The 22,234-nt window shown below is 46.4% G+C and overlaps 1 protein-coding gene across 2 annotated transcripts in view; it reads left to right on the top strand.

Annotated features, from left to right (window-relative positions):
* Positions 1 to 22,234, top strand: part of DIMT1 (DIM1 rRNA methyltransferase and ribosome maturation factor) — a 75,878-nt gene that overhangs the window by 34,645 nt on the left and 18,999 nt on the right. For both annotated transcript variants that reach the window (XR_010981521.2, XM_068097942.2), the window contains exons 10-11: positions 11,368 to 11,431; positions 11,683 to 11,789. Coding sequence is in view for 1 of the 2 variants with exons in the window: in XM_068097942.2 (XP_067954043.1) it covers positions 11,368 to 11,431; positions 11,683 to 11,789 (171 nt within the window). In the remaining variant the exon portion in view is untranslated. The remainder of the gene's footprint in view (positions 1 to 11,367; positions 11,432 to 11,682; positions 11,790 to 22,234) is intronic.

Genomic DNA, 22,234 nt, shown 5'->3' with positions numbered 1-22,234 from the left:
CGCTCTCTCTCTGCTGCCGCATGCTCTCTCTCTGCTGCCGCACGCTCTCCCTCTGCTGCTGCCGCACGCTCTCTCTCTGCTGCCGCATGCTCTCTCTCTGCTGCTGTCTCTGCTCTGTCATTCTCCCTGTTATACATGTCAAGTTGTTGAACCGGAGTCAGCCCGGTCCAGAAGGGCGAACGCATGCATTTAGTCATGATGGGATCGCTTCCTAACATCTCGGGTTGAGTGACCGGGTCAAGGCTGCTTGCGTCGCTCACCTCGCCACCCACGTGACTGTCAACATGATCAGGTTGAACTCTCACTTCCCTGGTCGACATAGCTTGGCTACGAGTTATCATACGACCAGGCACAAAACACAACCTCAAACACAACGCTCAAACACAACGCTCCGTTGGGGAAATACGACACAAACTACGCAATATCACCCGCACATCAAATTGCCAATGAGAAAAATACCACGTACAAATACTCACGTTTTTTTTTTTTTTCGGTTGTTTGGAGGGATCCGAGGCTATTCGCTTATCCTTTGTCGGTTGTTTGGAGGGATCCGAGGCTATTCACTTCTCTGCCCAAGACAGCGTCCTACGGCGAGAAAGTTCCTCCGAGACGGCGTCCGCTGGCGAGAAGGCGATGAACAGATGCCAGAAGATGTCGTCCACTGCAGAATTCCCGTCTCAATCGAATGGCTCTTACTTGAATGATCCTAGGACGAGCAACCCATTTGTCGCGATCCCGTCTGTGGAATGTATCCCAGCACGGAATACGGACGTAAATGTCCGGGCTTCAAGTAATCCACGGAGTGAAACAAAGAGACGCAATAAACACAATTGCGTTTAAATCGGCCTTCTAGGGGTAAGGCACGATGCTTTATTGGCTCGATCACAAAAAACCATGAAAGGTAACAAATGGAATAGGCTGCACAAGCCTGCAGGAACGGTCGGCCACAGACGCTCCAACAAGACGCAGGTAAGATATAGGACTCACAGTTCCAATCTACGATCTCCGGGAATCACTCGTTCTCTTCCGGAATCACTCACTCGTACAATCCATAACTATAAACGATCAGCACAACTCGCTGTCGTGAGGCGTAACGAAAGTTCCCTCGCCTCGAGGCCTCGAACCTCCGAGCTGCGTCCGTATCATGAGATGGCGGCCGCGCTCTCTGACCCTCCACCAATCACGTCCCGACTCGCCTCCCAATCGCGTGAGGCTCCAAGGAGGTTACGTCAGTGGTGGGCGGGGCACTCATTTGGGTGAGAACAAAGGTGGTTTCACCGGGGGGTTTCTCACAATATATATAATCGGGAGATTGAATAAGACGCGGACGTAGCTTCAGGGCTTCGATCTTTAATTCGACAAGCTTTCGACCAACAAAGGTCTTCTTCTGAGTCTACAAAAACAGCAAGCATGTATATCAGTCAAGTGTGTATGGTGATGTGTGTGAGATGTGTGATGTGAGTAAAAAATTGCATACAGAAGGGAGAGCCACGCCAAAGTTCACTCACCGGCCCCAAGTTCAACGGAAGTGAAGCGCAGCTTACAGTTACGGTTTGCGTTACATTTCCGGTGCACGTGTATATACAAATATAGGGATACATACATACATAAACATACAAGCATATATTCATATGCCATTTATATTCATATAATATATTTATATATTTATATAAATGACATACAAAGGTAGAATGAATGAATGGGTGAATGAATGAATGAATGAATGAATGAATGAATGAATGGGTTACGGTTAACAATTTGATTGGGTTGATGTAGGAACATGCTTTAATCATCAAAATTTATGCCATGAGGGATTTTTGTCCGAAGTTTATGTATCCAAAAGGACTCACGTTTCAGAATCGTGGTGTGTGATCGATTTGTGATTGATTCAATGGCAGAGATCTGAATGTCATTTATAGAGTGATCCGGTTGATTGAAGTGTATCGTGTAAGGTAGAGATTTGCCCTGACTGGTGTGGAAGTTATTGATTTCTGACCGGGTGTTATTAAATCGTGTGTAGAGTGTATTCTCAGTTTTTCCAACATATTGTTTGTTGCACTTTTGGCAAGTGATTAGGTATATGACCCATGTAGATTTGCAGTTCATATAGGAGGTGATGGGGAATTTTTGTCCAGTGCTAGAACTACAAAATTTGTTTCCTTCTAGTAAATGCTTGTGAATAATACATTTTTTTGCTGTGCATTTATAGAAGCCAGGGATCCTAGTTTCTTTGTTGTGGGGCTGTGGGTGCTTTGCTTTTACCAAGACCTCTTGGTAAAAGCAAAGCACCCACAGCCCCACAACAAAGAAACTAGGATCCCTGGCTTCTATAAATGCACAGCAAAAAAATGTATTATTCACAAGCATTTACTAGAAGGAAACAAATTTTGTAGTTCTAGCACTGGACAAAAATTCCCCATCACCTCCTATATGAACTGCAAATCTACATGGGTCATATACCTAATCACTTGCCAAAAGTGCAACAAACAATATGTTGGAAAAACTGAGAATACACTCTACACACGATTTAATAACACCCGGTCAGAAATCAATAACTTCCACACCAGTCAGGGCAAATCTCTACCTTACACGATACACTTCAATCAACCGGATCACTCTATAAATGACATTCAGATCTCTGCCATTGAATCAATCACAAATCGATCACACACCACGATTCTGAAACGTGAGTCCTTTTGGATACATAAACTTCGGACAAAAATCCCTCATGGCATAAATTTTGATGATTAAAGCATGTTCCTACATCAACCCAATCAAATTGTTAACCGTAACCCATTCATTCATTCATTCATTCATTCATTCATTCATTCATTCACCCATTCATTCATTCTACCTTTGTATGTCATTTATATAAATATATAAATATATTATATGAATATAAATGGCATATGAATATATGCTTGTATGTTTATGTATGTATGTATCCCTATATTTGTATATACACGTGCACCGGAAATGTAACGCAAACCGTAACTGTAAGCTGCGCTTCACTTCCGTTGAACTTGGGGCCGGTGAGTGAACTTTGGCGTGGCTCTCCCTTCTGTATGCAATTTTTTACTCACATCACACATCTCACACACATCACCATACACACTTGACTGATATACATGCTTGCTGTTTTTGTAGACTCAGAAGAAGACCTTTGTTGGTCGAAAGCTTGTCGAATTAAAGATCGAAGCCCTGAAGCTACGTCCGCGTCTTATTCAATCTCCCGATTATTTATTCAATGCAAATGAGACGCCCTGCTCGTACTGTGGAGTTTCTACTATTTCTCACAGTTATATATTGTTACAGACACGACTTTGATGTTAAAGTGGGCCGAGCGGAATGGCCGTCGTGTCCGCACAAATTACCCGACTATACTCGCCGTTGACGAAGTCGCGCTACGCTGGCTCAATAAGAAAAAGAAGACACCCGGCTGGATTACAATCACACAATACGACACCAACGTTTCGATTCTCAAGTATATTCGTACGGAAAAAGGTTAGATTACAGGGGCTAGAGGTATATTACAGGAAGACAGGCACTTAGACACACTCTTATATTAACCCCGGACAGACGACAGACACACGGGACAAAATGCTGACTCACACGGGGGTTGATGAAAAGGAAAGGCAGGTCGCGATGGCTCAAGGTGCACTCTTGGCTCAAGGCAGAATCAACTCGGTCCGGTCCAGAGATGCGGGGAGGTATCGTCGCGCTGGGGGTGGCGGTGGCTTCTCTCTCCAGTCTCCAAGCTGAGGCGCATCTGACGTCACGTCCGGCAAGCGGCTGCGTATATCCGGCGGGGAGTGACACGCCCTCTGCCCTCGGCTCGTTAGCTCCGCCTCGTGGAATCGGCACGTTGCTTCTCATTGGGTGCGTGCGGGGGGGGTTACTGGCTCCGCCCCTGACGAGGAGCTGACAGCCAGCCCCTTCGGGGTAACCCCGTGGAGCGCATGGTCTGGAGCTAATCGAGCCGGTGTGAGGACGCATCCTCCCCCGCTCCGCCGCCATCTCCTCTGTTGTTGTTGTAATTGTTGTTGTAGTTGTTGTTATTGTTGTTGTTTGGGGAAGAAGATGGGAGGAGGTATGGGAAAGGTCCTAAACTCACTACTGATGCCATATAATCACATTCTGGTGCAACGAAGAGTCATAATTAATGGAGACGAGGCCTTAACTGACATAGAATAAGAATAACTAGGAAGATGTCCGAAAGTTGTCTACGTGTGGTGCGGTGGACCTGGGCACGACATTTAATGGGGGAATAAGGGGAAGGTCGGCTCTACTGATTGTTATTTACATGCAATGGGACTAGGGAATGGGGGACTGGGGAAAGTTGGGGAGTATTGGAGAAAATAGGGGAATATTTACAAGCGGATATGGAGGCCAAATTCCATATTCGCAACATTGCACCCTTCTCTACCCTCGGGGCGTCCCGACCCGATAAATTTTTACCTACTTTAGTGTGGCACGCAATGTAGTTCCCTCTACTATTAACTCTACCCTGAGTGCGACAGTTTTACAGATATTCACAAATGAGTAAATATGTCCCCCTGCGACGTTGCACCCTTCTCCTCACAGAAACACACCCACAGGATAACCGAATCCGGAAAGAATTCTCAAACTAAACATACAGCCGGTAGGGAGCATTATTTACACGACTACGCTGCTATTTACACTACGATCCAGGACCTGTTTTTGGAGGAACACATGCAGATGTTATGCATAGAGAGAGCGCGCTTGCCAACATCGATACACCAACCCACGAGTGCTCTGTGGCCGACGGCCTTTAATAACGTGCAGAGCACCCTTTCCGAGCATCAAAAGCACCACCCCACCACCAATCGGTGCAGTCACCATTGTTCATTGGAATAAAAATAAATTCGACAACCCCTAACCCTGCAGGTGTCTCTTGCTCTTCTTGTGGTGCACTTGGTGTCAACTAAAAGTGGTTCACCTGTATGGCATAGGTGCCACGTTGACCCATAGGTCCATCCCCGGGTGGTGCTTGGCCGCAAACGAACTGCGGTCCATTGTGGGTGGCCACAAACATTGCGGTCCATATGGTGTATCGATCCCGGCAGCAAACAGCGAAAGTGCAGGCCCACAACTGCGCAGCCAGCACCTCTCTCTCCTCTCTCTCTACCCCAAAGCCAGATCCTCGGAGGTGGGAGACAAAAGAAGAAACAAGTGAGTAAGGTGGTAAGGGCGCAAAAGTGCACGCAATATAAGGTAATGCACACTGGGGGCACATGGGAACCAGGTGAGACAGGTACGTTCCTATCGTACGCCCCCCCCCCACCAGGTAACCTACATGGCCCCTCCCTTACCCCTTACTGTATCCACAAAACACAACACTACCCATAAACATCTACTTTACAAATCAACAAACATCCCTACTGTCTTCCCCGTTCCTCCCATAAACCAAATTCGTCTTCTCTCCCTCCTAACCAATCAAATTTGCCATTTTCAACTCTCATCAAAATTTGCCATCTCCAACTGCACATCAAAATTTGCCATTACCAATTCATCATCAGTCCCTCCTAGGGAGGGAGAGATGGAATCACCCCAATGTCTCATCCACGTCGTGATGCGTCTCACAAATCCACAGCAATCTCATTTCCTGCACACAGAACAAAGAAAACACAGGTGTGGAGTCATCATCATCACCACAGGTAAGTGGCTGCGTATGGTGCGACAGGTTCATCAATCCTAACTATCTCCTAAATGACTTTAACAACTTTACACTACCCGGGGTCTCTCTCCGGCCAAACCATTGGCCCTCTTACACTATGGGTCCTAAAAACCAATTCCCATTGGCCAAACTGTGGTGCTCTTCAATTTGGGGTCTCACTCCCCCGATTCATCTCCCGGTGCCCTCGCACAATTTCTGGGCTGCGGCGTGTACCTCTCCCAGTGGGTCTACCCACCTGCACACCTCCACCACTGCAGTTGCCTCCGAGCTTACCTGCTCCTCACCCTAACCTAACTACCTGGGGAAGGCCCTCTGGCTCTCTCCCCACTCCGTGCCCTCTCTGGCACTGGGCTGCCCGATCCACACCCGGGATCCTCAGGCACCCACTCACAACTACCGGCTCCCAGAGCCCACCTGCGGCCTCACCTGGCCGACATCCTCACAGTGGTGGAGTGCCCAACCAACTACACACACTAACAGGCTACACGCCCAGCCATTTCCACAACACTAATGCACCCATTCACAACACCATTCTGCAACCGCACCACAAATGCCAATATCCAACCACAATTTACCTGTACCCTCTACCTAACACTTACACTACCCGCCCCGGGTACTCGTGAAAGGGGTCCACTCTTCCCCCATCCACACCTTCGCACCATGCACACCACTCCGTACCACTCACTCCAACTCTCTCCACACACCTGTACCTGCACACCTGTGCTCTCACACCTGGTGCCACCTGCACCCTTCTCTCCCCAAGCGCATTCGCGCTGATCCACACACTCACTACTCATACACTGCTCCACACACCTGTCCAATTGCACACCTGTGCAATCACACCTGTTCAATTCTCACAAACACGGCATCATCTCAGCTAACTACTCCCTTCTGAAACTTGCGCTTCCCAGTCGTCCCTTTAAACTATTACGCTCCCTCGTCATTATCATCCACACTAATCTACCTGCGTCCCCACTACAGGTATCAGTCACTAACTAACCTTAACGTTACCTAATGTCATCTTCTCTAGATCCCTACACACAATATCCTAACCCACCCGGGCTAGTTTTCACTGCCATACACCCCATAAGCTATTGCTCCTTTGCCCCCCACATGGGAAGGATGGTGGATTTGCCATCCCACCACATCGGGGGTCTCTCACTACCAATTTTGCACATCAAATTTCAACAAATTAAAAATTTGCCAATCACTACCCATCATCTGCCAATCACTACTGCCAATCCTTTGCCAATCATCAAATTTTGTTTTTCTCTAATTTTGGGTCCAAAACACTAACCTCATCACCCAGTCGACTCACTAATACCTCTCGGTGCGCCAATCCCTGTCCAAAGCCCGGCTTCGTAAAGCCAAGCAATGGATGCTGGTTGTTCTGTGCCAGTGGCTGGCTGCATCCTGCCTTCGGTGCAGGGAAGGAGGTTTACCCGGCCCGAGATCCCACGCACCTTCTCGGCACGGAGCCATCCAATGTCCCGATCTCGACCTGCCGGAATTCCTCAACAAAAAGTGGTCGCCATGACGACTCTTTCTATCGGGCCGCCCGCTCCGCCTAGTGGAGCACGGACGTTCAAAGCGAGGCCCAGCACGGATCGCGCACGGCGGTCCTTTTGAACCCGCCGTGGCTCGGATCCCCGCTGGTTCTCGCGGCACGCGAAGCCCGGCACGCACCGAGGGCCCGCTTCGGCTAAAAGTCGACCTAACCTCTAACCTGTGTAACGTCGATGCTTCACCTGGACGCTTACACCCCGCAGCCCGTTCCTTGCTCACACATCCAGCCGTGCCCATGCTCCTCGTACCTTTCCTTACACACCCAGGTACACTCATTCCACTCACAGCCTTGGTCACACACCTGACCACCGAACACTTTGGCACACATTCGTCGCTCGCACACCTCACCAATACACCTCTTCGCGCCCCCTCCTCTGTCACCTCCTCTGTGACAATTACAGGTGTGCCCTCATTCGCACACCCATCCACGTGCCTCACCACCAACTCCAGCGTGCATTCCCACTCACGCTCTACCATTCCAGGTGTGCATCCTTCCATCCCAGGTGTACATCCTCGCTCACCTGTCACAACTAACTCACGCTCCATGTCACTCTCACTACTTTCACCTCCATTCCTGACAGCGCACTCACCCTTACTCTTGACAGCACACTCTTTCCCCATGCACCTGTCCGTCACACACCTTTCTCGCGCACACTCTCCCGTTACACCCTCTGTAACACTCACCACAGGTGGACACTCTTCCTTACTTCTGACAGCGCACTCTTTCCTCATGCACCTGTCTGTCACACACCTTTCTCGCGCACACTCCTGCGCACACTCTCCCGTCACACCCTCTGTAACACTCACCACCCCGCGCTTCCATGTGCTCCCTCGCACACACGCTACGACCGACTCACTCTCGCCAGCACCCTCACTCCTTGGCACGCACTTTTTCCTCACACACCCCAGAGTCGGACTTTCTCGCACACCTCCTCTTTCGCACACCAGACCTGTCGCACACTTCACCAACGGCCTCTCACGAACACCCGGGTCCATCTCGACCCCCAAGCTTATTAAATCCCCTGGCGCATCATACGCACGACCATATTGGTCACCACTTACACCGGGTCCTCTTCCTCTTCGCTTCTCCTCCATCACCTGCGAATCCCTCATCCGGTTAATGAGCACATCATCACGATCCAAACACAGACTTTGGACCAATTCTTTTATCTCCTCCTTTATCTCCTTCTTATCCCCTCTCCGTCGCTTCTTAATTTCACTCATCCCTTCTTCCACTTCTTCTAATTTGTGCTTCACCTCTTTTATTCCCCGGTACGTCTCCTCAAGCTCGTCCTCCAAGGCTACCTTGACCGTTTCCATGTGCGTCCTCACCTGCCGGTCCTTCGTCTCCATAACCTCTATCACTTCGTCCAACCTCGTTGTCAGTCCCTCACGTACCATCTGACATTCCCTCTTCGTCGCTATCAAGTCGTTTTTAATTTCTTTTTGTGTCGCCTTTAAACCTCCTAATACCGCAGTGTTCCTTTGAACCTGCTCCACTAACTCCGTCTGTCCCACCGTCAGCTGCTCCACCTCCTGCGTCAGGTCCTCTATGCCCCCTTGTAACTTTACAGTCCCCTTTCTCACCTCCTTTTCCATGTGCTCCTCACAGTGCCTCACCTCCTCGCGCACTCCTCCGACCTCCTCACTCACTCCTCTTCTGATCTCCTCTCCCATCACTTGCATCTCCTGCCCAGATGCCACCCTCATCTGCTCCATTTCCTCCCTGTGAGCATCCAGTTTGGTTTCTACCCCCATTCTGACCCCCTCTATCTGCTGCTCCATTTGTTTAACTTCCCTTTCCGCTTGGTCCCTCATGTCCCTCAATTTGCCTTCCATACTGTTTTCTAACCCCTCTAACCCCTTTTGCATCCCTTCCATTTGATTCTCTTGAGCGGCCATTCTGTTTTCTACCCCCATTAACCCATTTCTCACCTCTTTTATCCCGTTGTCTAACCCCTCAAAATTATTGTCTAACTTCCCAAATTTCTTGTCTAACTCCTCAAAATTATTGTCTAACTTCCCAAATTTCTTGTCTAACTCCTCAAAATTATTGTCTAACTTCCCAAATTTCTTGTCTAACTCCTCAAAATTATTGTCTAACTTCCCAAATTTCTTGTCTAACCCCTCACCAGTACCCCTCGCTTCGTCCCTCATTACCCCCATTTGGCCCTCTAATCGCTCACCCTGAGCATCCATCCGGTTCCCCATTACCCCCATTTGGCCCTCTAATCGCTCACCCTGAGCCCTCATTCCCACAATTTGGTCTCCCATTCGTTCCATAAGGGCCCTCATTTGCAACATAAAAAGGTTCGGATCCACCAGGGGCGCTGCCACGGTCGCGGGCGCGGTGACCAGCGAGGCGCCATTTTGCGCGTCTGCTACCCTCGCTGCTTCGCTCTCCTCACGTCCCTCAATTTGGTCCTGGACCGACCCTGCCTCACTCTCCCCTACCGGACCCCAGCCGTCTTGATCCGCCATAGCGCGACTTGCAAAATTCGAGTTTCGTAAAACAAAACAAATTTCGGCCGCTCCAAATTTTGACCAAATTTTTTTTTTTCCTCTATTCGTTTTTTTTTTTTTTTTCAAAATTTGGTCGGGCCTCGAATCTCACTCCCGACACCAATTGTTACAGACACGACTTTGATGTTAAAGTGGGCCGAGCGGAATGGCCGTCGTGTCCGCACAAATTACCCGACTATACTCGCCGTTGACGAAGTCGCGCTACGCTGGCTCAATAAGAAAAAGAAGACACCCGGCTGGATTACAATCACACAATACGACACCAACGTTTCGATTCTCAAGTATATTCGTACGGAAAAAGGTTAGATTACAGGGGCTAGAGGTATATTACAGGAAGACAGGCACTTAGACACACTCTTATATTAACCCCGGACAGACGACAGACACACGGGACAAAATGCTGACTCACACGGGGGTTGATGAAAAGGAAAGGCAGGTCGCGATGGCTCAAGGTGCACTCTTGGCTCAAGGCAGAATCGACTCGGTCCGGTCCAGAGATGCGGGGAGGTATCGTCGCGCTGGGGGTGGCGGTGGCTTCTCTCTCCAGTCTCCAAGCTGAGGCGCATCTGACGTCACGTCCGGCAAGCGGCTGCGTATATCCGGCGGGGAGTGACACGCCCTCTGCCCTCGGCTCGTTAGCTCCGCCTCGTGGAATCGGCACGTTGCTTCTCATTGGGTGCGTGCGGGGGGGGTTACTGGCTCCGCCCCTGACGAGGAGCTGACAGCCAGCCCCTTCGGGGTAACCCCGTGGAGCGCATGGTCTGGAGCTAATCGAGCCGGTGTGAGGACGCATCCTCCCCCGCTCCGCCGCCATCTCCTCTGTTGTTGTTGTAATTGTTGTTGTAGTTGTTGTTATTGTTGTTGTTTGGGGAAGAAGATGGGAGGAGGTATGGGAAAGGTCCTAAACTCACTACTGATGCCATATAATCACATTCTGGTGCAACGAAGAGTCATAATTAATGGAGACGAGGCCTTAACTGACATAGAATAAGAATAACTAGGAAGATGTCCGAAAGTTGTCTACGTGTGGTGCGGTGGACCTGGGCACGACATTTAATGGGGGAATAAGGGGAAGGTCGGCTCTACTGATTGTTATTTACATGCAATGGGACTAGGGAATGGGGGACTGGGGAAAGTTGGGGAGTATTGGAGAAAATAGGGGAATATTTACAAGCGGATATGGAGGCCAAATTCCATATTCGCAACAATATATATATATATATATATATATATACATGTATATATATATATATATATACATACATGAGTATATAGGGTAGGCATAATTTACACAATATTAATTTAATATGTTGACTGATCAAAGGCTGAAATGGAGGTGCTTTATGGAATGCTATTTGTTTTTTTAATTAATATATGTGGGAATATTACATGCCCAGATCAGGAATCGAACCCAGGCCCTCTGGAAAACCGTAGCAGTGCTCTGCCATCTGAGCTATCTGGACGACCCTTGCACTTTTTTTTTTTTTTTAAGCATCCCAGAAGAGCATGACTTTGTTTTTTCTTCTTTTTGTAATCTGTACCTGTATTGTCGTGGAAATTATGTCCAAATGTTTTGACAGATCAAAGGTGGTGCTTGATATGATGGAGAAGAACTATCGAGTTCACGCCTCATTACTTGGCATGGTGAGAAAACGTGTACTTGAGTTTCCTGTTTTGAGAATCAGAGCGGCAATGCTACGAGTAATTTGTGCATGGAATTTAAATGAAATATCATGAGAACATAGGGAAATACGGCATTTGGGATGCTTGGATGATGTGTGCTGTGAGCTTTATTATTGGCCGGGGGATCGGAGAGCATTGCCGAATAAGTAATGTTGTGCAGTTGGTACTTGGGGTGACATCTGAATTCTTTGCTGTTTGTCTCTTCACACCAGACCATTATGGAAGAATTCTCTGCAGCACAGCAAATTGAGAAGGTGTTGCAGGAGAACGAATTTGCAAAAAAACGTGCGAGGGAGATGGACATTGATGATTTCTTGAAGTATGATGTTTTCTCAACTTTTTCTTATCTGAGATGCCACTCCACACATTTTAAAATAGGGCTGTGTTGCTCTTTTTCTTTAATCCAACCTTATCCTTGCTTAGCTCATGCCATCAGGTTTAAGAGAACTCGTAATTTATCAAGTTGACGTATTTCTGTTTTGTATACATCGTTTGAAGCTCATAACAATGTTCAATTCCACATTTGCAAAAACAGAAAAATATCCATACAAATACTGATGCTGACTCGATGAATGATGCTGGTAGGTCAGCACACTCACAATTGAAATGAAAGAAATGGGTGCTTTAGAATTGCACAGACAGACACGAACATGAGCTTTACGTTAGCAAACAGGTGGGCTCATTGAGAGAAGACAAGGTTTTGGGTGGTTATGGGAGATACTATCAGGCTGTGTGGTGCCATCCTAAAAAATAATGTAGTGTGTGATATAACTTCATAGTATCAGAAGTGATCCTGTCGATGATAGAAGACTGATACGAAGTAATGTAGATGAGCATAAAACTTGGATTTTGAGAGGGGAACAAGATGTCGCATGCTCGATGAATACACGTGACCTGGCTGTGGTGGGTAGGGACAGAGGTTGGGTTGGGTGGGTGCTGGAGAAGGACAAATGGTGGGTGGTAGTAAAGACTAAACCTTGTCGGCGACTAAACGTACTCCCCACTAGGTTTCCTAATGACGAGGGTGCATGGATTTGGACACCCAGCAGGACTAAAAAACAAAACCTGTCAAAGGATGGAGGAACTCTCGTGAGCCAACGGCCATCCATTTCTGGCATGCCCAACTTTGCCCGTGGATGCCATCCTGCAGTTGGGTTAGCCATTCTTAGGAGGTTGGTGGCAGTAATTGCAATCTGGCCACCGTAAAACACTTCATTCCGCAACATATAGTAACACTAATCAAACTAAGAACCCACTCTGTAGGAGTACCTCCTGTGCAACTGCCATTTGCATGGCAACTCGCCGGATGACGGGACTGGAGCAAAGCTTTCAGGACCCCCAGTCTCTGATTTATAGGGGAAAAGCATGGGGCAACCCTGCTGGATTGGATTGGGTTGTGGTGGTGGGGCGGGGTGGTGCAGAGGTGTCAAACACCAGATGATGACCGTATTCTCAGGTTAACCTTTGGGTGGGTGCCTGGAATATCCTCACTCTAAGAGAGGATGATCACTTGTCTCTGCTATCATCTGCGCTCCAGCTTCTGGGCTTCATTATTGCAGCACTTTCTGAAGTTCGGAGACCGGATAGTGGTGACATCATGGTATGTGGCTACACCTACTACTGGTATGGTTGTTCTGATGGTTAGCATTCCCAGGGTGTTGCTATAGCTGTGTCCAACAATCTGATTCCTATGGTAGTTGAGGTAACATCAGTCAATCGGCGTATTATAAGACTGAGGATTCTTCACTCTGGGTGTCATTTCCCCAGTCTCTGTATATGCTCCGACGAAGGTGACTGATCTCGCTCTGAAGAAGACATTCTATGCTGCGCTGAAGTCGGTGGTTGATCTGTGCCCCAGGTGATACTCTTCTGGTCTTGGGTGATTTCAATGCATCGACTGGCACTGAGAGGGATGGCTATGAGACATGTATTGGTTCCCATGGGTCTGGAAGCAGGAACCAGAATAGCACGAAATTTCTTGATTTCACGAGATGTCGTGGACTTACAATAGGATAGGTGATTCATATGGTTTCAGCGACCGCAGCTGCATCACTGGTCTTGGTACTCCAACGCTGGTGGTGTGGCAAAGGAGATTGACCATGTTCTCGTTGATGGTTGCTGTAGGTTGCTCTGGAACTGCAGGATCTACTGGAGTGCTGAGTTCCTCAATACTGATCACAGGCTTGTTGTAGCAACTCTAAAGCTTTGGGTACCACCAAAGCTGTTTGATTTGATATCTGAACTATGCTTTGGTATTGCGAGTGCTGTGAGGTATGGTGGTTCTTGACTTATTTGCAGTTGACACTGGAGTTCGTCAGGTGTGTGTCCTCACCCACATGCTTTTCAAGATGTGTATAGACTGGTTTCTGGGGAGGATGTCAGTTCATCATTACGTCTGCCACCAAAGGTGCAGAGGTTATGTTTTCAATCACCCTTGTCTGTCTGCTTGTCTGTGAAAAGGATATCCCAAAATGTTGTGGACGGATTCAGACAAAATTTGATGGACAGGTTGGGTATGTGACAAGGACGAAATGATTAGATTTTTGGCAAGATCCGGATGCTATATATTTTTAAGCGATTCTTCACCATTGAGAAAAAAAAATAAATAAACCTTTAGAGGCCATTTTTCCCCGCAAAGCGGGGGTTGGCCTTTTTCGGGCACCGTGGTTGTTGTTGTTTTTGGTCCCCTTTTTGAAGCAATGTTTTACGGCCGGATACCCTTCCTGCCGCCAACCCTGTTTGTCGCCTTTTACGACCAGCAGGGAATTACCAGTGAACTGGTACTCAATTAGCCGACCTCGGAAGGATGACAGGCTGAGTCAACCCCCCTGGTGTTAATTCAGCGATCGACCGGGATTCGAACCCAGGATCCTAGGATCCTAAGCTGGCACCCAAGCCGCTAGGCCAACACCAGGGATTCTTCACCATTGAGAGATGGAGCCAAAAACAATATATAGCACGATATTTCAAAAATTTGCGGACGAGTGATGGCAAAACCTGGTGGATGAGTTGGTTAGGTGACAACAACAAGCTGATTAGATTTTGGTTCAGGTGCAGATCCAGATCCGGCCTATCAGTGGGATACAAAAGGTAAACTGTTCAGCCTGGTGGAGGTATGCGCTCTACCTGGTGCTGTTATATTTTGTTCTGTTCTATGTTCGAGCTCCCCCATGAGCCTTGATTCTGTCCACAAACAAGCACTACCTCCAGGTGTGTAATATGAAATACAGTTGCACCAGCACACACAAACGAGCTGTATTTCATCGGACTGGTTAAATGTCTTGTGCACAGTTAGCAACCGTGCCCAGCAAAGGAAGGACTTGTCTCTGGGTCACTCTGAGGCATTGCTCGGCCTTTGAAGCCAGTTTGTAGTTATTATAAGACCAAGACAGGTCTGTGCACAGAGTGTAATGGTGAGGATCTCTAAGTACAGAGCATGCAAATAAAGGTGAGGGGATTTGCAAGTCAACGTTTCATCAACATTAATCATTTGCTAGGTCATTGCCATTTCCCTGTTTGGGGTCACAGCCTGGAGCAAATTTGACCATGAGACACTTTACAATATAATGAATCTTTTCCTTTTTTTTCCGGGTTTTCTCATTGGTGAAGAATATGGGTTTGAGTTTTCAACTGTGTTGGTTTCAATTCAATGCTATACTAAAGTGAGCGTGATATTCTTGGCTCGAATCACTGCTGTACCGTCACCACTGCCGTTTGGCTCATACAGTATGTAGTAAAAATTTAAAATGTCTGTTCAAAGGTTACATTCCCGATTGGAGGGGGAGGGAGTTGAGTCTGAGCCAGGGGTTCTGCATTGGGTTTGATAAATCTGGAGGAATACGAGACTGCACTTTTCTCAAGTCAAATAGCCTTTTGCTTTTGTAATGGATATAATTGTGCTTAAAGGTGGAAACGGGTTTAGTTTGTATAAACAAACTCATCCTTAGGGAGATAACCAAAATCCCATTCTCATTTTCTGAGCTAATAATTAAGTTGTAGTTGTACCAAATGCATGATCAGGGCATGAGGAGGCATGGGGAAATAAATAAATAAAAACACATGATATGGGGTTTGAACTTGAATTGTAGCATCATGAGCTCAGTGGAAACGTTGCTCGTCATTCTTCACACCACAGCAAGTGGATGGGATGGCAGGATGGCTTAGACTCCCTTTGAGGTACGCACACTCGCCTAAGCGGTCTCGCCTGGGTTCAAATCTCGACCCAGCTATAAACTGTCATCCCGGTGTTTGACTTGCAGGATGATTCATCAATACGTGTGCCGTCCCTCACATGGACGTTAAACTGGCGTCCAATCTGCTGGCATTAGTTGGTGGACGTTAAAGATCCCACGGTGTCCTTCGCGAAGAGTAGCCGGGCTATCGCCAGCACCCTGAACAAATTCCTCCCATGAATACTGCTGGGAGATGCATCAACAGCACAGCCGCACCCTCAGCCAATGATGCTACCCCGCAGCCTTGTGCTGCATATGAAAGAAGAAGCAAATAGATCTGATGGTATCAGTGCTTTAGTACTCAAAACTCTGCATTTGCTCTATCTTCTCTTTGTCTCTGTCTCACTTCTGAATCTCAACTTCTTCCCAGATGGTCAACTGCCTTCATCTTGGAAAAACATTATGCCCTTCCACAAGAAGGTTGCTAGGACCGTTCCCTCTCCAAATGACAGACAGGTTAGCCTTCTCCTCATCATAAGGAAAGTGATGGAATTTATCAATGCTGCAGATCTCAGGTCTTATCTCTTCTCTACCTGTCTCACGAGCAATTTGGTTTTCACCCTGGCTATTTCACATTGGACATGCCATAGCTTCTAACTCAACAAAGTATGGATGCCCCTGCATCTCAAACAAAAGGCCAGGACCATATTTTTCTTAACATATTTCATGCCACTGATATTGTCTGGAACCCATTTTTGGTTTCCAAAATTTCAGTCAACGGTATTGAGGCTCTCTTCCCCGAAATAATAATGGAATTTCCTCCACGAGTGCAAATAACGATTTGCTTCGGATAACATTCTCTACACTGCTTCTTGAGGCTGGTTTGCTGTAAGGCATAGTACTAGGATACGTTTTGTTCTTTCTGTACATCGATGACCTTCCTGCTTTTTATGCCTCCGCCAAGAATCTGCTGGAGGCATTATCTTTACGGGTTGTCCGTCTGGCTGTCCGCCCGTCTGTGATAGGTTTTCGTTACCGCGATAACTTGAAAACTTGGTGCAGGTATGATTAATGAAATAAAGATTAACTGATTAGTTGTTGGGGTCACGAGGTCAGAAGTCATATTAGGTAAAATCCTTTTACCACAATAATTTGTGGACCAGTGATGGGATTTTGACCAAAGTTGGTACAAATATATACTATATGAGGCAAAGATTAACCGATTTTATTTTGGGGTCAAGAGGTCAAAGTCAAAATCAGTAATAGGTTTACAACTTGAGAATGGCTGAAGGGATCTCATTCAAACTTCGTGCTGGTATGTATAATGATGTAAAGATTAACTGATTAGATTTGGGGTCCCGAGGTCAAAGGTCAGACAGAGGTCATGTTCGGTTAAAATCCTGTTACCGCGCTAACTTGTGAACCAGTGATGAGATTTTGACCAAAGTTGGTACAAATATGTATTATGATGCAAAGATGAACCAATTCGATTTTGAGGTCAAGAGGTCAAATATCAAGTAGGGTAAAAATGTGATAACTTCAGAATAGGTGAATGGATTTAAATCAAACTTGGTACAATTTTGTATCGTGATGTAAAGATAAATGGATTGCTTATGGGGTCAATAGGTCAAAGGTCAGGGGTCCCGTTGGGTAAAAATTCTGTTACTGTGCTAACTTGTGAACAAGTGATGAGATTTTGACCAAACTTGGTACATGTATGTGTTTTGATTAAAAGATGAACTGATTAGATTTTGGCATCATAGGTCAAAGGTCAGTGTTACGTGCTCCCCGACCCCCCTGGTCACGGTGTACCTCCGAGCCCCGAGAGGAGCCACGGCAGAAAAATATGTTATTCTGTGTCAAAAATCAATAGGGAAACCACACCAATGGTTATCAACAAACAAATATTGTATTAAAATCACACAAGAATAACGATACAACAATAATAGCAATCAAAAGTACAATCAACACATCTTATGATGGTACCATCAGCTAGTATAGGATAACTCACTGTGCTCCAAGTGAGTGGGAAAAAAAACATTCCCCAATGTCTCTATGGCTCAAAGTTGATCCCCTCCAGTGATCATTAGAGCGATGTCGAATCGAAACCCGAACCCCGTTCAGATGACGGGCCCGGTCACACCGCCAAAACAGCAGAAAGGCGTATGCAGCCGAAGCGGCGCAAAGAGTCACGTGGTCCAAAACTGCGTAAAGCAAACTCAAGGCGAATGGGAAATCCAAAGGCGCCACTGCGTAAGGCAAACTCAAGGCGAATGGGAAATCCAAAGGCGCCCTCCAGGTCTGAACTTTCACGGCTCAGTCGGCGAACCGCAAATTAATCTTCCAAAAGCCACGGTGCACACACACATCAGATACGTCTGAAAGCGGTGGAAATGGCTGACCAAGCAAATACCTTGCTTGACGCGCGAAGCGCACGAATCAAAATGGCCGACGGCTCGTTCTCGAGTCGCGACGACCCGGCGATGATTCTTCAGAATCCCAACGCCAAACCTGACACCCAGGTTGATCAGTCACAGCGATAACCCCTATCGCAGGAATTCCTATCCAGGAAATTCAAAGTTCACTCGTGACTCTTGCTCGACAACGTTCGATCCAGAACGCAAAGCAACCAGCTTCTTGTCCGACTTTTCGCTCCTTTCTTTTCTCTCACCTCCTCTTCTTCCTCGTCATCCGGTTTCCTGTTTCATTTAACATTAACCTTTTTACCTTTTGACAATAATAATGGCTATTTCCCTCAAACAATAATAATAATACATAGAACCAGAAATGTTTCAAGTGGATGAAAACCACAACACCGGAAGTGACGAATCCGTAACATCAGATGTCATATTGTGGTAAAAATGTGATACTTGAGAACAGCTGAAGGGATTTAAATCAAACTCTGTGCATGTATAATGATGTAATAATGTGGGCGGAGGCATATCGGTCGACGTCACTACGTTGTAAAGTGCTGTTCTTGTTTTTTAATGAGACATTTCCTTCCACAAAGCCTTCAAGGCCACTTGACCAGTGATGGGACACAAAGAAAAGTATGGATATTACACAAAAAGGAGGAATCTATTGACATTCCTCTTGAATTGAGGTATGTTGGGATAAAGGGGAAAGCAGAATGAATGAATGAAAGGGGATTGGAGAAGGGGGAAGGGTGGGGAAACTAGAAGAATACCTCATAGTCTTCTCCTCAGGACAGATGCAGTGTACGGTTGGGAAGAAACTGCCAAACGTGTCATGCGACTGAAAATATGCTCAGGTGGACAACCTGTGAGAGACCTTCAGAACACATTCCATGGTAATATCTGTCAAAGGCTCAAGGAAGCAACAGAGCGGTGAACTGACAGAGGTTCCAGGGATGATGCCAACTCCTGTCCCACCAGAATGGAAGCACATTGCTGGATTCTGTCAAGAAGAGATAGGTGACAGGCTGGAACACCAGCCCTAATATGGCAATGCTACTCCATAACAGGTCGTATAGTGGCCTTGTATAAATGGGGCATAGCAGCTTGAGAAAGGTATCGGCGAGCATGAAATAAGCAGCCAAGGCACTGGGAGGCTCTTTTAGCTATACCAGAGATGTACTTTTCCCAGCTGAGCTTTGAGCTGGTATCCAATCCAAGCAGACGGATAACAGGGAGTTATTGCAAAGGTGAAGAATCCATATACATGGTCGGAAAACAAGGTGGTCTTGAACTGGACACAGACAACAAGGTGGTCTTTTTGGGGTTGAAAGTAACAAGCCAGTCTTTTTCCTAGTTCATCACACTCTCTACGACTTGATAGGGAGTGGTACTAGCATGGTCACTGGTATGGGGGAGACAAGGTTCCAGGGTAGGTAGTATACAGTGTTGAGTCATCTGCATAAATGCTTAACTGAGAAAGAATACAATCGGGCAGATCATTGATATATAACAGGAACAATATTGCACCCAACACAGACACCTGAGGAACACCAGCATTTTTATTATGGGCAGAGGATGACTGTCCGTCATGTACCACAGAGATTTGACGATTTGCAAGGAAGTCAGAGATTGTATCAAGCTATTTTCCAGAAATGCCATGTCATTTTAGCTTATGGATGAGGTCCTTGTGCCATCCTGTCAAAAGCCTCGAGATGTTGAGGGCAACAACCCTGGCTTCTCCACGATGATCCAAATCCCAATTCACATGTTCAGTGATTAGGGATAGAACACCAGTAGACCTTGATTGTCAAAAACCATAGTGGACATCAGTTAGGAGGTTGTGGGTTTCCAGATGAGTCATGAATTGTTGTTTTATTAAGGATTCAAACACTTTGCTGATAGTGGGTAGAAGGCTAACAGGCCAACAGTTAGAAGGATCAGATTTCTCACCAGAGACTTTGAAGACAGGGACTACAGAAGCCTGCTTCCAGCTACGTGGAAACACAGACTTCGACAGACACAAGCAGTACAGTTTTGAGAGAACAGAAGAGAGTTCAGGTGAACACATCTTCAAACCAATTGCAGGGATTCTATCTGGTCCAGTAGATTTTGAAATGCCAAGACCTTGAATAATCTTAGCAACTTTCCTGGATATGATGGTGATAGTGGAAAGGCTGGTATCAAGATCAAGACAGGAAGGACAAACACACAATGAATATCCATGGTCTTCAAGTATGGATTTTGCAGCAAAATGCTCAGCGAAGAGGTCGGCTTTGTCAACAGGAGAAGGAAGCACTTCAGGGCCATTGAGGAGGACAGGAATTGATGATTGATTATGGTTGAGAATGCTATTAGCAATTCTCCAAAGATCTTAAGAACCTAGATGTTTATTTGAGATAGAATCACAATCAGATTCTGCATACTGTCGCTTTCTCCAAAACCCGTTTACAGTTGGTTGCTCACAAGACAAAACAAATGATGTACCTCCCTTGAGCAAACATGATGATATGGTTTGTAAAGTGATTGCGATGGGCGATAGCAGCAGAACAAGCCAGAGTGAACCATGGCTGAGTGTGGTTTCACTTGGTAGGTCCGAGAAGGGATAAAGAGGTCCATACCAACACGGATCCACTCAGCAACTTCCTTGGCAGCTTCAGATGGATTGCGACAAAGGATTGAGCTCCAGTGAACTTCGGCAAGAAAAGAACGCAAGGCATCCCAGTCAGCCTTGCTATATTGGAAGACACTTTGATGGACAGGATGAACAACAGTTGATGGTGAAGAATAATAAACCTGAACTTCAATGTTGACATGATCTGAATTTCCGAGAGGGGGAGAATGTTTGCAATCTCCAGGATTTGAACACAAAACAGGTCAAGAAGATACCTGTTATCAGTAACTCGATCAGGAATTTGAGTCGGAGCTGAGATGATCTGAGTCAGGTCATGCGACATGGCAAAGTTAAGTGCACTGACACCTGGAACATCTGTGCTGAGAGTGGATTAACCATTCTTTGTGATGAACATTAGTCTCCAAAGACCATAATATCAGCAATTGAGTGTCGAGACCATGCCATATCAATACTATCAGTATTGGGTGATGATGGAGAGACACATAAAAAACAGTCATGGCCAAAAATATTGGCACCCTTGCAATTTTTTTCCAAATAACTCACAATTTTCTCTAAAATTAAGTTGAAATTGACAAAAGTATTTGGTCTCCACAATTCTTTATTTCACTGCTAATATTACAGAACCTTTGTTTTTGATTCAGAACTTAATATATTCTTTTAAATCAGAAAATAAAAATAAATGGCATTGACAAAATAATTGACACCCTAGACTTAATATTTGGTAGCACACACAACCTTTGGACAATATAACTGCAGTCAAGCGTTTCCTATAGCCATGAATAAGGTTCCAACACCTCTCCACTGGCAGTTTATCCCACTCTTCTTGTGCAAACTGCTCCAGTTCTCCCAGATTTGAAGGGTGCCTTCTCCCAACTGCTGTTTTCAGATCTCCCCACAGGTGTTCAATGGGATTTAGATCTGGACTCATTGCTGGCCACTTCAGAACAGTCCAGTGTTTTGTCTCAACCATTTCCGGGTGCTTTTTGAAGTGTGTTCGGGGTCATTGTCCTGCTGCAAGACCCATGACCTTCGACAGAGACCCAGCTTTCTGACACTGGGTTCAACATTGTGCTCCAAAATGCCTTGGTAATCTCCTGATTTCATGATGCCATGCACACATTCAAGGCACCCAGTGCTAGAGGCAGCACAGCAACCATAAAACATCACTGAACCTTCTCCATGTTTGACTGTAGGGAAGGTGTTCTTTTCTTTGAAGGCTTCATTTTGTTTTCTGTAAACATAGAGTTTATGTGCTTTACAAAAAGCTCTAATCTGGTCTCATCGATCCACAGGACATTCCCCCAGAAGGATTTTGGATTGCTCAGGTGTGTTTTGGTGACTTGAGTCTGGTTTTCTTATGTCTCTCTCTCAAAAGTGGGGTCCTCCTGAGTCTCCTACCATATAACCCCCTTTCATTGAATTGGCGGTGGATGGTGCGAGTTGAAACTGTCGTGTCTTGTGTCTGAAGATCAGATTGAATCTATTCAGCAGTTGATCGAGGTGCTTTCTCCACCTTTCAAACAATCCTTATCTGCAATCTTCG

The sequence above is a fragment of the Myxine glutinosa genome, chromosome 1 (genome assembly GCF_964187855.1).
Source record: "Myxine glutinosa chromosome 1, kmMyxGlut1.1, whole genome shotgun sequence".
Taxonomy (NCBI): domain Eukaryota; kingdom Metazoa; phylum Chordata; class Myxini; order Myxiniformes; family Myxinidae; genus Myxine; species Myxine glutinosa.
Note: the sequence above shows the minus strand (reverse complement) of the source record. Positions and strands in the feature narration are given on the sequence as shown.